General features: G+C 36.9%; 1 protein-coding gene across 2 annotated transcripts in view; it reads left to right on the top strand.

The window, feature by feature from the left end:
• The window catches only part of ap3b1a (adaptor related protein complex 3 subunit beta 1a), a 318,566-nt gene that overhangs the window by 231,299 nt on the left and 70,288 nt on the right, over window positions 1–16,979 (top strand). For both annotated transcript variants that reach the window (XM_028805706.2, XM_028805707.2), the window contains exon 23: window positions 13,353–13,584. In XM_028805706.2, coding sequence (XP_028661539.1) covers window positions 13,353–13,584 — 232 coding nt within the window. The remainder of the gene's footprint in view (window positions 1–13,352; window positions 13,585–16,979) is intronic.

Genomic DNA, 16,979 nt, shown 5'->3' with positions numbered 1-16,979 from the left:
GATAGATAGATAGATAGATAGTTATGTTAGAATACTGCCCTGTGGCCCAGTTTCCAGAAGGATGTCACAGTACATGTTGGCATTCATGGTTCCCTCAATGAACTGTAGCTCCTTAGTGCCAGCAACACTCATGCAGCCCCAAACCATGACACTCCCACCACCATGCTTTACTGTAGACAAGACACACTTGTCTTTGTACTCCTCAGCTGGTCGCCGCCACACACGCTTGACACCATCTGAACCAAATAAGTTTATCTTGGTCTAATCAGACCACAGGACATGGTTCTAATAATCCATGTCCTTAGTCTGCTTGTCTTCAGTAAACTGTTTGCTGGCTTTCTTGTCCCTCATCTTTAGAAGAGGCTTCCTTCTGGGACGACAGCCATGCAGATCAATTTGATGCAGTGTGCGCCGTATGGTCTGAGCACTGAGCACTAACCTCTGCAGCAATGCTTGCAGCACTCATGTGTCTATTTTCAAAAGACAACCTCTGGATATGACGCTGAGCACGTGCACTCAACTTCTTTGGTCGAAGGCCTGTTCTGAGTGGAACCTGTCCTGTTAAACTGCTGTATGGTTTTGGCCACCATGCTGCAGCTCAGTTTCAGGGTGTTGGCAATCTTCTTATAGCCTAGGGCATCTTTATGTAGAGCAACAATTCTTTTTTTCAGATCCTCAGAGTTCTTTGCCATGAGGTGCCATGTTGAACTTCCAGTGACCAGTTTGAGAGAGTGTGAGAGCGATAACACCAAATTTAACACTCCTGCTTCCCATTTACACCTGAGACCTTGTAACACTAATGAGTCACATGACACCGGGGAGGGAAAATGGCTAACTGGGCACAATTTGGACATTTTTCACTTAGGGGTGTACTCACTTTTGTAGCCAGCAGTTTAGACATTAATGGCTGTGTGTTGAGTTATTTTGAGGGGACATCAAATTTACACTGTTATACAAGCTGTACACTGACTACTTTATATTGTATCAAAGTGTCTTATCTTCACTGTTGTCCCATGAAAAGATATAATAAAATATTTACAAAAATGTGAGGGGTGTACTCACTTTTGTGAGATACTGTATATGTCTATGTGTATATATGTGTGTGTGTATGTATGTGTGTATATATAATATATATATATATATATAATATATATATATATATATATATATATATATATATATATATATCTCTTCTTTAATAATCTCTGTGTGCATCCAGGTGTCCTTGCGTGTGTGTCTGCTGGTGAAGTGTGCATGCGCGAGGCATGGTGCGATGCGCAATATTACTGTCAGAGAAAGTTACAGGCATTTTATGGAAATACAAACCAGTATTACTGTGAGAGGAAATTAAAGGTACACGATACAGTGACTCATATTGCAGCAACATACAAGCCAGTATTACTGTCAGGAGATTAAAGGCAAATTACCGACGCGCACGCCTGTATTACCGGCAGAGAAAATTAAAGGAATATTACAGACGTACAAGCCAGTGGATGTATAAAAACAGTATTACTGTCACAGAAAATTAAAGACACACAATACACGGTGAAGAACGGTCAGCTCAGCAAGTAAACATCAACAAAAGAAAGGCTGAAAGACAAAGAAAAATACGACCAACAAAAAGAATGAGGTCAAGGTCCCTTGCCATTTAATACAGACTGTTCCTACTAATGTTTATGCACTACTGTTCTAGCGCCCGTTATTGTAACGGGCTAAATGACTAGTAATATATATACAATATATGTATGTATAGCCATTGTAGAGTTATAAATAGTGGACTTTGTTGAGCCCAGGGAAGCCTGCATTTCTTTATATAGTATTTGTTTTTTAATATCTTTACTATTTCCTGAATAATGTGCACATGGAGTAATTTTGGTGGGCTTGCCACTCATGGAAAGATTCCCAACAGATGGACTGTTAGAGCCCTAGAAATGGCATTGTAGCCAGACTAATTGATATCAACAACTTCTTTTCTGATCTGTTCAGGAATTTCTTTTGATCATGAAATTATGTGCTTGTTCAATTTTGATTTGATAATAAGGATAAAGATAAGTGAGATTTAAATTGAACAGGGCTGACTTTAATCAAGCCTGGCTGTGTCCAATCAGCTGACTCTAATTATTGCTTTAATTGGGTTAATTTAACTTGGGGGCAAGTCCTTTTTCTCACAATGTCAGTTGATATTGGATAAGTTTGTTCATTAAATTAAAAAAAAAAAACTGTAAATGTTTGTGTTATTTGTTCACTGAGGTGCCCTTTACATAACATTAATTTTTGAATGAAGACCTGCAAACATTTAGCATAAACAAATTTGTAGTACTAGGGTGTTGTACTGTGTTAGCCATTATGGATGTAATGAGAAGACAAGAAAAATTACACCTTTTATTGGCTAACTAAAAAGATTACAATATGCAAGCTTTTAAGGCAACTCAGGCCGCTTCTTCAGGAAAGATGTATCTTGCCTGAAGAAGGGGTCTGAGTTGCCTTGAAAGCTTGCATAATGTAATCTTTTTAGTTAGCCAATAAAAGGTGTCATTTTGGTTGACTTCACATAAAACATTTGGAATTAAAGTGGAAATTTGTTTATGGAACTCTACATAATGCTCATTAAGAAGATTTAAAATAAATAAATAAGTTGTATTATGAGTCCGAATCACCAAAGTAACATTATGCCTAGTGTCAAGTATGGTCGTGGGAGTGCTGTGGTTTGGGATTCCTTTTGATTATGTTCACCTGTATGACTTGTTATAATTGAATAAAGTATGCATTTGTATTTATTCCAAAAAATACTGGTAGAGAATATCAATTCCTTTGTAATTTGAGGCCAAGTTGAAAATGGCCATAAGCTGCCCAGTTACTTCAAAAACTTTTTTCTGATGTGTGATGACACAATATCACTGTCTCATAAAAATGTTTGTGTAAGTGTTTTTATTGTCTTTCCCCTTTCAGATGTGAACTTAGGATATAAAGACAATGGAAGTGATACTGGACACTTTTAAAATAATAGAGACCAGTACCTTTGGTACATGCCCTCTAAAAAGTATGCTAACTTTTTGCTGTCCACAACGGTCCAAGAATAAAATGAAACCTGAGAAATCTGGATTTCTTTGGCTAACCAATGAGTCTTTAGCCTCACAAAATCTTGATACTTGTATGTTATGAGAAGAGTCATCCTGTACATATCGGGCAGCATAAAGAATGCATAGTTCTTTTTTCGAACGTATACGAATTTCTTTGTGCTGAAGTGTAAATTTCTTGGCCTCAAGCAATCTGTGGAGCTTGTTTTAATGCCAACTTAATAAGAAATGCACATTCTAGTGTTATATTAGTAAAAAAAAAGTTATTATTTAAATTTATGTACATTTTCCTTTAATTGTTTATTAGATGTTTTGTTTGTTTTAATAACCCTTTTTGCTTAATGAACAAGCATGTTTCCACTGGAGAATGATCTATAAATCAGTGTACAGTACTTAGTTTTACACTTTACTGTCCAGTTGTTTCTTAACAGGTACTGTATATGTCCAAAACTACAAAGCCTGAGTATGAAGTCAAAGTTGATATACAGTATTATGTGGCATATATTGCTTTAGCACACAATTATTACCCTAAGTTCTTGTCTATAAGCCGGACTCATGTATTAGCCGGAGACCAAAAATCATACGAATTTTTAAAATAAAATCGTATCATAGATAAGCCGGACTCATGGATAAGCCGAACGTACTATAACCTATAACTAATAGAAGGGAGGGAGGTCAGTGGTCTCACTCGCGCCCATTTAATTTCTTTAAGGGGGGGAGAGAGTGTGAGATATTGCCGTCTCTCTCACTCCCCGCATGGCGCGGTTGGAGCGGCCGGAGCGCGTTCTTTCTGCTCTGGGCGTCGCCGAGTCAACACGAGCGCGTAGCGGTCATTTAAATTGTGATTTTATATGTAAGCATATTTAAATATATATCGCGGATTTCTGCGGACAATGGGTCTTTTAATTTCTGGTACATGCTTCCTCAGTTGGTTTGCCCAGTTGATTTCATACAAGGGACGCTATTGGCAGATGGCTGAGAAGCTACCCGGCTTACTGTTCTCTCTCTCTTGCGCTGACTATCTGTGATCCTGACGTATGGGGATTGAGCAGGGGGGCTGTTTGCACACCTAGACGATACAGACGCTCGTCTAAAAATGCTGAAAGATTATCTTCACGTTGCTATCTTTTGTAAAGCTGATTCCTGAAAAGACATGCTGCACAGTGCTTCGCATACTTAAAAGCTCGAAGGGCACGTATTGATTTTTGACTGAAAAACAAACTCTGTCTCTGTCTCTCTTTGTCTGCTCCTGACGGAGGGGGTGTGAGCTGCCGCCTTCAACAGCTTTGTGCCTTCGCATACCTAAAAGCCAAACAGCACCATTGATTTGTTTGCTAGAGATTGTTTTGTTATCTATGTGACACACACACCTTTGAAGAGGAAGATATGTTTGCACTCTTTTAATTGTGAGACAAAACTGTCATCTCTGTCTTGTCATGGAGCACAGTTTAAACTTTTGAAAAAGAGACAAATGTTTGTTTGCAGTGTTTGAATAACGTTCCTGTCTCTCTACAACCTCCTGTGTTTCTGCGCAAATCTGTGACCCAAGCATGACAATATAAAAATAACCATATAAACATATGGTTTCTACTTCGCGGATTTTCTTATTTCGCGGGTGGCTCTGGAACGCAACCCCCGCGATGGATGTATAAGCCGGACTTATGTATAAGCCGATATTCTATTTTTTCATTTTCACAACTTTTTTCCTTAGATAAGCCGCGGCTTATAGACAAGAACTTAGGGTATTTCTGTTTTATTTAAACGTTTTAAGTTTGTATGCGGGCGGCATGGTGGCGCAGTGAAAGGTGCCAGTTAGGAGATCCGGGTTCGCTTCCCTGCGTGGAGTTTGAATGTTCTCCCCGTGTCTGTCTGGGTTTCCTCCGGGTACTCCGGTTTCCTCCCACAGTCCAAAGACATGCAGATTAGGTGCATTGGCGATTCTAAATTGTCCGTGGTGTGTGGGTGTGAGCGCCCTGCGGTGGGCTGGCACCTTGCCCGGGGTTTGTTTCCTGCCTTGTGCCCTGTGTTGGCAGGGATTGGCTCCTGTATTTAGGATATAGCGGGTTGGATAATGGATGGATGGACATTTCTATGCATAGCCCTATTTGCCTGTTTTCGTTTTTTTTCTTTCTTCAGTAATATTTCAGCAAACCCGGAGCTTGTCAGTTCAAATCCTGGTACTGACACCACTGTGTGACCCTGAGGAAGTCACTTCACCTGCCTGTGCTGCAAAAAACAAAAGTAATGTAACAAATTGTACCTCAGATGTTGCAAGTTGCTAGAATAAAGGCATAAGTAAAATAGGTAAATATGTATTATACACATAGGAACTATTCATTTATTTTCAGTTAAGTCATCTGCAGCAAACCTTTATAAATGAGGGTTTCTCCTTTTTAGATAGTGCAAACTGTTTCTTCTTCATTGAAGTTTTCTCTTGGAGAGCTTTTTTCATTTCATTGAAAATGAAAGCAGCAGCTGCCAAAATATGTAGCTTTCTTATTAATTTTTCAACATTGAGTAAAAACTTTATAAAGTAACATAAAAGGTTTAAATACTGGTTATCCTTTTACAGTAAAATATTACTAAAGAGATACAAAAAAAGTAAAATGCATATGTTCTTTTTCTTTAAGGAGATTAAATATTACTGAAGGAAGAAAAAAAAAAAACTAAAACAGCCAAATGGGGCTATGCATACGAACTTAAAAGGTTTAAATAAAACAGAAATATACACCTTTATTTTTACTTCCTTAACTTGTGGAGGGTGTATCCTGTAGCAAAGCCCTAACTTTTTTCGTGAAAGCCCGTTTCAGTCAATAAGTCTTAAAAACAGGTGTAAAGATATTGACAATAAGCTACGCAAACCCACCAAGACATGGAATCGTTTAAATCAAGTATCATTACATCTTCCTTTCTTAAAGAGAAGTAAGGCAGTACTTATAAGCTTACATATATATATATATATATATACATATATATATATATATATATATATATATATATATATATATATATATATATATATATATATATATATATATATATAGAGACATACATACATATATATATATATATCTATATATATCTATATCTACAGTATATTAAGGATCAGTTTTTTTGTGAAGCAGCCTTAACACAGCTTTTCCGCTGTTTTATAAAAGAACGCTAAGGAAGGAGCCTTTTTATTAAATGCAAGGGTTCTTCGCATTTTTTTTTTTTCCGTTTTTTACAATTGTTATAGTTCTGTTTGCATACCACGTTGTCAAGCACACTCTTGAGAATGGAACGTATAGTTGTACAGGAGAAAAGCAATCTTGCCTGAAGTCAATGGCAACCTTTTGTAGGTCTATGAACTTAATTTAAACTTTAGGTTTACACGGTGCTTTCTTTCCGAAGTACCTGCACTCATGAATATGTCTGTATACGTCAGTCACTCAAATCCCCGCGCTTCACACCGGCGAAGTACTGCTTTTAAATTTTTATTAAGAAGAAAAGAAAACCTTTTTAAATTGAGAGAAAATATACTAATAACAATTTGTTAAGGATCTGTTTTTTTGTGAAGCTGCCTTTACTCGAGTGATCACTTCGAGCTGACTTGCTGGCTAACCATAAGCGTTACCTGGTAGGTAACCACCCATACAATCAGATTGTGAATCAGACTGCGAATGCCGTGAATGTAATTACCCCGATCTACATGCTGTCAAATAAACGAACCACACGCCATGGCGCAATTTTAGTGGCTTCGTCTCTAGCGCTGACGTCCGAGGTTCGATTCCCGTAAGGGAGTGAAGTGAGCGCTTCGCACTGGCGAAGTACTGCTTTTAAATTTTTATTAAGAAGAAAAGAAAACCTTTTTAAATTAAGTCTTAAAAAAGAGCTGTAAAGATATTGACAATAAGCTACGCAAACCCACCAAGACATGCAATCGTTTAAATCAAGGCGCGAGTCGAAAAACACCATCCCATAATATTAGTTAACGATTAACACATTTCTATATGTATTGTTAGCATACAATACAACTGATAATATGTTGCGCTTATTTATCTGGTGTACCGACATTTTTGCCTGTTTAACGGCTGAAATCCAACGTGGTTTGTGCCCTTCAGAATGAAAATAGTTTGCACTTATCTTTTTAATAAAAGGCGAGCTTTTAAGCGTGAGAAATCACCCCGTAAATGCACACGTTTAATTGCACATGTGTTAATATGTATGCTTACACAGTATTAAAAGACACTCAAAAATTAACGTCATTTACCTTCGTTCCCGCGTTTGACTCGTGCTGTAAATGTCTTCCTTGTTTTTAGTTCACGTGATTACGTAGGAGGTGTGATGACGCGATACGTGACTCCGCCTCCTCCATTAGAGTATATGGACAAAAAACAGGTTCCAGTTATGACCATTACGCATAAAATTTCTAAATGAAACCTGCCTAACTTTTGTAAGTAAGCTGTAAGGAATGAGCCTGCCAAATTTCAGCCTTCTACCTACACGGGAAGTTGGAGAATTAGTGATGAGTGAGTCAGTCAGTGAGGGCTTTGCCTTTTATTAGTATAGATATATATACATATATATATATATAGACATACATACATACATTCACATATATATAATAGCCAAATCCCCGCGCTTCGCAGCGGCAAAGTACTTCTTTTAAATTTTTATTAAGAAGAAAAGAAAACCTTTTTAAATTGAGGGAAAATATACCAATAATAATTTGTTAAGGATCTGTTTTTTTGTGAAGCTACCTTTACACAGCCTCTCCGCTGTTTTATAAACGAACGCCATATAAGGCCATCCTTTCTCCTTGCTTAGCGGTTCTGTATTGTTTTATTGTTCGTTTATTACGATTGTTATAGTTGTTCTGTAGCTATTTGAGACTCACTTTTCTGTTCAGGTACCCATTTCCTTTATGTAGTCTGCGGATTCTCCGCTATTTTTTGTTCGGTTGTTACGATTATAGTTATTTATTGATTCCCTTCTTTAGCTGACTGCCTGCTCATATAAGGCGCTCTGCTGTTTTTTTGTGAAGCAGACTTTACACAGCTTCTCCGCTGTTTTATAAACGAACGCCATATAAGGTCATCCTTTTTCCTTGATTTGCCAAGGAAGCAGCCTTTTTATTTAATCCACGGGTTCTCCGCTGTTTTATTGTTCGTTTATCACGATTGTTATAGTTCTGTTTGTATACCATGTTGTTAGTTCAGCACTCCGGTTGTAATATGACCAAGCCGTGCAAGCTTACTGTTGAGAATGCAACGTATAGTTGTACAGGAGAAAAGCAATCTTGCCTCAAATCCATGGCAACCTTTTGTAGGTCTATGAACTATTTAATGTTAGCTAAGACCCGGCACTTAAAAGTTTCTCGCTACAGCAATTTTAACTCCGTTACAAAGTGATCCAAAGTCTCGTTTATACCTTGTGTCTTCTCATTAAACTTGTATGTCGCGAATATGGTATTGCAAACGGCAGCGGGAGCGTTTCTATAAACTTAATTTAAACTTACGGTTTACACCGTGCTTTGTTTCCGCAGTAGCTGCACTTATGAATATGCTTGTATGCGTCACTCGCTCGCTTCTTATTGTTTCGCTGCCTTCTCAATTGTGTAATGAATGTTTTCTTCAGCGCTCTTTGGGGCTCTTCCTTGTTTTCTACGTACTGCGTTCACAGTCAGTTTATGTGATTACGTGGGAGGCGTGATGACGCGATGCGCAACTCCGCCTCCCACGGCCATTGAGCTGCACTCTATTACAGTATATGGACAAAAAAAGAGGTTCCAGTTATGACCATTACGCTTTGAATTTCGAAATGAAACCTGCCTAACTTTTGTAAGTAAGCTGTAAGGAATGAGCCTGCCAAATTTCAGCCTTCCACCTACACGGGAAGTTGGAGAATTAGTGATGAGTGAGTGACTCAGTCAGTCAGTCAGTGAGTGAGTGAGTCAGTGAGGTCTTTGCCTTTTATTAGTATAGATAAAAAAACTGAGAAATCCCATGTACATAAGAATTCACAGCCTTTGCTCAATACTTTGTCGATGCACCTTTGGCAGCAATTACAGCCTCAAGTCTTTTTGAATATGATGCCACAAGCTTGGCACACCTATCCTTGGCCAGTTTCGCTCATTCCTCTTTGCAGCACCTCTCAAGCTCCATCAGGTTGGATGGGAAGCATCGGTGCACAGCCATTTTAAGATTTCTCCAGAGATGTTCAATCGGATTCAAGTCTGGGCTCTGGCTGGGCCACTCAAGGACATTCACAGAGTTGTCCTGAAGCCACTCCTTTGATATCTTGGCTGTGTGCTTAGGGTTGTTGTCCTGCTGAAAGATGAACAGTTGCCCCAGTATGAGGTCAAGAATGCTCTGGAGCAGGTTTTCATCCAGGATGTCTCTGTACATTGCTGCAGTCATCTTTCCCTTTATCCTGACTAGTCTCCAGTCCCTGCCGCTGAAAAATATCCCCACAGCATGATGCTGCCACCACCATGCTTCACTGTAGGGGTGGTATTGGCCTGGTGATGAGCGGTGCCTGGTTTCCTGCAAACGTGATGCCTGGCATTCACACCAAAGAGTTCAATCTTTGTCTCATCAGACTAGAGAATTTTCTTTCTCATGGTCTGAGAGTCCTTCAGGTGCCTTTTGGCAAACTCCAGGCGGGCTGCCATGTGTCTTTTACTAAGGAGTGGCTTCCGTCTGGCCACTCTACCATACAGGCCTGATTGGTGGATTGCTGCAGAGATGGTTGTCCTTCTGGAAGGTTCTCCTCGCTCTCCACAGAGGACCTCTGGAGCTCTGACAGAGTGACCATTGGGTTCTTGGTCACCACCATGACTAAGGCCCTTCTCCCCAGATCGCTCAGTTTTAGATGGCCGGCCAGCTCTAGGAAGAGTCCTGGTGGTTTCAAACTTCTTCCACTTACGGATGATGGAGGCCACTGTGCTCATTGGGGCCTTCAAAGCAGTAGAAATTTTTCTATAACCTTCCCCAGATTTGTGCCTCGAGACAATCCTGTCCCGGAGGTCTACAGACAATTTCCTTTGACTTCATGCTTGGTTTGTGCTCTGACATGAACTGTCAACTGTGGGACCTTATATAGACAGGTGTGTGCCTTTCCAAATCATGCCCAGTCAACTGAATTTACCACAGGTGGACTCCAATTAAGCTGCAGAAACATCTCAAGGATGATCAGGGGGAAACAGGATGCACCTGAGCTCAATTTGAGCTTCATGGCAAAGGCTGTGAATACTTATGTACATGTGCTTTCTCAATTTTTTTTATTTTTAATAAATTTGCAAAAATCTCAAGTAAACTTTTTTCATGTTGTCATTATGGGGTGTTGTGTGTAGAATTCTGAGGAAAAAAATGAATTTAAACCATTTTGGAATAAGGCTGTAACATAACAAAATGTGGAAAAAGTGATGCGCTGTGAATACTTTCCGGATGCGCTGTATGTTATTCTATAGGACTTCATTTTCCAAAACATATTAGTGCAGCTATGTGACACTTTGAATGGTTGAAGCATTTCTGTAAAATATGATCATTTTGTGTTCAAAACTCTGTTATTAAAATTTAAACTGTATATACATTTATGGGCACTTCAATACATGCATTTTTATATATAACATTCACTATTATACATTTATTTTATCCATGAACTAAATAATTTTTTGTAATGTTAGCATGGGAGCATGTAGTGGTTTTTTTTTTTTTTTTTTTGAGTAATTTCAATAATCCAACATTTGCTGAAGCCTTTCATTAATACAAATATTGAATAAATCCTGCAAGGAAAATGCACTGCTGTGAATTTCCTGACAATATTTTACTGTGCTTACTCCTCCCATACATTTTACCCCCCAACCACACACACACTTCAGTAATAGCCTAACATCCATGACGAGCTGTCTTGTAAAAATTATGATTGGTTACTAGTTTGCATCCAATAAATCGAAGCTCAGTTGATAATATGGTCCATTACCAGCTAACTGCGCAGAGTATTTGTCATTTTATATTCTTCAGTTATTTTTTTAGCGAAGTGTTAAAAATATGAACCTTTTCTCCCTTCTGCAATTGCATGCTGTATGTCTATTATTAAGGAGATAACAGCTCTTATAAATGTTTCAGTAAGTGTTAAGTAGACAGTTATGTGCACTCTCATTCCACGCTTATTTGCTTACCATAATAAACTGTGATAAAATATGTGTCTGTGAATCTGCAGGCATCAGGAGTCACAGATACCTTCAGGAAATTATATTATGTCTTGTAATTGTCCAACTATTTACATAAAAATCTCAAAATATGACAAACCAGTTTGGGAACTGTGTGTTACAAATTTGTTTTGAGTAAACACATATTATGAATCTCCTAAGGGGCTTCTGTGTAGTGAAAGAACAGATGAAAAGCTATGGTTTTTCTTAAAGTGAAGAATAAGAATGACTTTACACCAAATTACTGCACAATACAAAAGAAGTATTTAATGCTTTGTGCCTTTCTATGTAGTTTCTTCGGTCTCAACTGTTAGTCCAAGCTGAAGACTAACAATGCCTATTAGCCTCTGACCTCATAACGTGTATGTTTCATTATATAAGTAAGTTATTCATGCCACCATTTTGCCTAAGTGTATATTTGTCTGTTTCCTTTTTCTATCATATGTAATGTATTCTGTATAAAATAAAAATTTGCTTTGGTGTATTCATGGAAGACTTTGGCACCGCCTTATCCGATTCAGGGTAACTGAAATGGAGCCTATCCCAGCAACATTAGGTGTGAGGCAGGTGCCAAACCCAGGCATGGTGCCAATTCCCCCAAACAAACACCGGATTTTTGAAGCCATGAGCCAAAATGCTGTGCTGAGTTGATTCTTTATGTTAAACATCTTAGCCCTTTTTATCATGAAGAAGGGTTAGGTGAAAATAATGACATATCCAACAGTGTTAGGTTATTTATAAACATGTGCTACTTTTAAATATGAAATAATTTGCAGCAGCAATTGACTGCAGACATATTTGCAGATTGCTGATGCTCCACCCTTACATGTTTTTGGTCATACTTTTATTTAAAAAAATGAGCACACTGTACAGACACAGTTCTCAAAGTTAATTGGGTATTGCACGGGGGGGTAATTTTTAATTTATTTTATTAATTTGATTATTAGATACGCTTACATAGCTTTACATATTACCACCTTCAAAATATTTAAAATGACACTCTTTTATGGTATTATTGAGGATTTGTTTTCAGTTAATAATAATAATAATAATACATATTATTTAATAGGCTCCTTTCTTAACACTCAAGGTCACCTTACAATGAAATTAAACGACATTAATAAAGTAAAAACAAAGACCAATAAAATCATAAAGCAAACATCAAAGATGAAAGGCAGTAGTAGTGTTAAATTCATAATTGGTATGCCAGTTTGAAGAGAGAAGTTTTGAGGGCAGTTTTAAAATGTGTTATTGAGTCTAGTTGAGTTGAGGAACACTATGAGAGAATGCTGGAGCTCCCATAGAAAAGAGTTTGATGTGTGGTACAGAAAGTAGAGCTGCAGATGAGGATCTGAGGGAGCGCGAGGGAGTGCAAGTCTGTAGGAGATCAGTAAGATAGGGAGGAGCAAGGTTGTGGAGAGCTTTAAATGTTAAGAGCAGTATTTTGTACCATATTCGGAGCCAGTGAAGTTGGGAGAGAATAGGTGTAATATGTTCAGTGGATTTAGAACAGGTTATTATCCTACCAGCAGAATTTTGAATAAGTTGTAAGTGATGCATAAGTTTTTGTGGAATGCCAGATAGAATAGCATTACAGTGATCTATACGTGAGGCGACTAGGGCATTAACCAATTAACCAACCAAAACCAGTACTGTGTTGCGTTAAATCGGGACGAAATCTAGAAATGTTTCAGAGATGGAAGAAGGCAGTCTGAGAAACATTACTTATGTGGGAAGAAAAAGAGACGGTACTGTCTAGAATGATGCCCAGGCTCTTAACCTGGGAGGAGATGTTTGTGTTAATATTGTTAATTAAAATAGAAGAATGGTTAATCTTAGCAAGTGTGGATTTAAAACCAATGAGGAGCACCTCAGTTTTATTGCTATTTAATTGTAGAAAATTGTGAGTCAATTTATATGAGTTAATATATTTGTCTGTTTTGTTTTAAGTTGTTTAATATACCAAACATCTTAAAAGAATCAAGAAAAGCACATCATGTTCAAAGTGTTTTATAGCATAGGTTTGACTTTTTGAAGACTGTGATTTTAAAATATGTTTTTTTTAACAAATGTGTTGACAGGTCACCAGTCCTGTATATGTTCCTGCTAAACCTCATGAACTTCTTCATCGGATGAGTGGCAAAGGACTATCAGCTCAGTACCATTTTCCACGCCAGCCCTGCATATATAACTCAAAGATGGTATCTGTACAAGTTACATTATCCAATGAAGCAGACCAAAAAATAGAAGGCATTCATATAGGAGGGAAGAAACTGCCCACTGGACTCCAGATTTATGAATTTAATAGAATTGGTGAGTAAAGAAAAGACAAAATGCAAAATAATTCAATTGTACTAAAGGTTTGTGTATATAGAGGAAAATGTTTCTGATTTATTTAACAATCTTTTTCATTAACATTACTGTTAATGAAATAGCAACAGCCCCACCTCTCTCTTTACTTGATTGGATGTTAATAGAGAAGAGAATTACTTCCCATTCTGAAACTTCAGTAGCTGTTGACCTAAACAGGTGTAAGATTATTGTTGCATGTCAGCACTGAAGGTAGTGAGGTGCACTATATTATTATCTACTTTGGTGCTTAATATATCTGGAATTCAAAACAGCCATGTATTTAATGACTCTGCCAAGATCTAAAGAAGACAGTGGCATGATAGTAGTACCTAACTTTCAGTCATATTACTGAGCTACAAATAGACAGCATGTAAACTGAGACATTTGAAGGAGGCAGAAATCAATGAAAGCACACCTGCCAGGTGTCTGTGGAATGTAGTTTATCCCTAGATAATCAGGGCAATGGGAAAGTGATTATTCAACTACCGTATATACTCACGTATAAGTCGGGTCTTGAAACCCGAAAAATCGATCATAAAATCAGACCCTGATTTATACGCCTGTTCAAAAATGCGACATTTACATTTTTTTTAAACATCTTCTTGCCTCCTCCAATCTCGCATCAGTTTCTCAGACGCATCGAATTTTGTTGCAGCAGTGCAGTTACCAATTTCTTTCGCTACTTCAGCAACGTTTAATTTAAAACCAGCTTCATATTTTCTTCTGATCGAACTCTTCATCATAGATAAGAGATGCTCTTACGATAAAGGTGTATGAGGGTGTGAGATACAAAAAATAAAAACAAAACAAAAATCAGTGCAAACGTCGCTTTGGAATAGTTTAGGTATTACCGTGTGGTCACGTAAAGCACCCTATAAGGACTCTAATATTTTATTAATTACATAACTATTTTGTGTAAGTGCATAATTTTCTTTTCTTGTAACTATTTCTGACATCTTGTAAAGCACTTTAAGCAACATACTGTGTGGAAAAATGTGCTATAGAAATAAGGCTTGTTGTCATCACATGATCTTAAGGTAACCCTTTACTCAGATAACATAACAGGAAAAGAAATATGTAGATCATTGAAAGGAAACATTTTCTTTCAGGAAACATTTCTGTCATTATTTAATTATTCCTTTCTAGTGTTCATTTGGAAAAATGAACTTTTAACTTAAAATTGTTTTTATTTTAAAAATCGTCTCCAGTGTTACTTGCAAACGTCAAGTTATCATCTTTGATGTTTAAGTTGTAATATTATAATCACAATATGTTGTTTCATAATAAAAATATTAAACACAATCATATCATGCAGCCTTAATTTAGATAATCAAAGTTCTGCCTATTTTTAAGTTTTAAACAAGGTTACAAAGACTTTTACTTATATACATTTACTAATTTACATCTTGACGAGCAGAGCCCATCTTTTTAAAGAGTTGTCATTAATGGCTTTTCTGTCCCTAAAGGGTTAAAAAAAATATGTTTTGTTCTCTTTCTTTTTCTTTGGAATACTTTAATGAGAATCTAGATAACCTTCTGGTGACCTTTCACTTTTCAATTTATATTTAATGTTTCATATTGAAAGGTGTTAATCATTTCTGAAGGAAAAAGATAACTTACTTCTGTGACAGATAATTAGTTCAAAATAGAAATATCTTGCCCCTACTGATGTAGCTTGTTCTGCATTGCAATGGTTTATCTCGGTTTACTTTTTGTTTTGGTTTCTCTGAAACATTTTCCAATTGGAAAAATATCAGATTATTTCAAGTTACATTCTGGTTCCAAACCATTGTTAATTCAAACCATCTCCAGTATTGTATTGTAGTCCTGGAAAATCTTATTCTTAGACAACTTTTGTTTGTCATAATTGATTTGCATATTTATTTGTTATTGTCTCTATAATGTGATTTTGTAAAACATATTGGTGGCACAGTGATTAGCTTTACTATCACAGATATACAGACTTCACAGTCCTGGACATTGTCTGAATAACAATTGCACATTTATTCCATGGCTGCATAGGTTTTCTCCAGTTCCTCTGATTTTCCTTTTCATGTGGCTTAGTGACATTAAACTGGTGCAGAGTGAGTGAGAGTAGGTGTGTTTGTCCCCCTGCAGTGGACTAGTGCCCTGTCCCTGGTGTTTTCTGTGTTGCACCCTGTGCTACCAGAATAGCTTCTGGCTCTCCTGCAATTCTGAACCGTATGAGGCTTGATGGACTATGTTTGTATGTCTGTACATAAGTACGGTATGCATAGTATTACAGTAATAAAACTAATAAGCTTAAGAAACAATGAAAACTTTCAAGCCTCTGGCATGTTATATATATGCAAAATATATACTGTAAATATAAATAATATGAATAATACTAATACTGTTCTGCCCTTTGGGTTACACTAGCTATCCTTTAAATCTTATAGAATAAGTGGCTGGCCAGCATTTGCTGGTTTATCAAGTTAGATTACAGGAATAAGTATCCCATATAGTATTCATGACCTGTTCCAATAGTGTGCTTGTGGTGCATACAAATAGATACTTTGAGACCAGCTTGTCCACGAATGTTATAATTTTGCTGTTACACAAGTATGTTAGGTGGTTCTCTGTCTTTCTTCAAGTATGACAAATTACGTTCCAGGTCTTTCTTTGATCTTTTCTTTTCCCCAAGAAGACTACTTTGTGAGTACAAAATTAGGTCTTGATTTGTTAGTCTACAATTGTCAAACATTTACAGCAACTGTTACATTTGAAAAACAGTCAGTCATATTGCAGATGAGCCAAATGAGCTCACTAAAGTAATTAAATGGATGCCATCTCCTTATAAACCATCATATTTATACTAAATCACATGTTTCTAGCAGCCAAAAGATACTTCTTTCCCTTTATCATGATTCCCATATTATTGTTGTACTGCTCTGAGATGATGTGTTTTTGTTTTTTTTCTGTCACAGGTTTTCTTTTAACAGTTCTAGTATTTTAGTGCTCATTATTATCTCTTGAATGTGCATGTTTTAATTACAAATAACTGTTAAGTTAACTGTAGGAGTGTTTTTGGCTTCTGCAGTTTCAAAATATTTGCTGCTTTTCTGGAATCTGATTGTCTATAGATGGTGTATTTTATCTGGTACAACTCTCTCCTACTTCAAGAGTCATCCGATAATTGTTTATAGTTTCTATCGCTATAATGTTGCTACAAATAGAAACCATGTGAATTTTTATTTGATTTTGATACAATTATATCATTTGTCATTTTCTCATTGCTTCAATTTATTTACTTGCTTTTTTACTGAATATTTTGATATTCTTGCACATGTTCTGTTGTTATTTTATGCAATGCTTCATTCTTTTAATGATTTTGT

The sequence above is a fragment of the Erpetoichthys calabaricus genome, chromosome 7, assembly GCF_900747795.2.
Source record: "Erpetoichthys calabaricus chromosome 7, fErpCal1.3, whole genome shotgun sequence".
Taxonomy (NCBI): Eukaryota; Metazoa; Chordata; class Cladistia; order Polypteriformes; family Polypteridae; genus Erpetoichthys; species Erpetoichthys calabaricus.
This window is presented reverse-complemented; position numbering and strand designations above follow the sequence as displayed.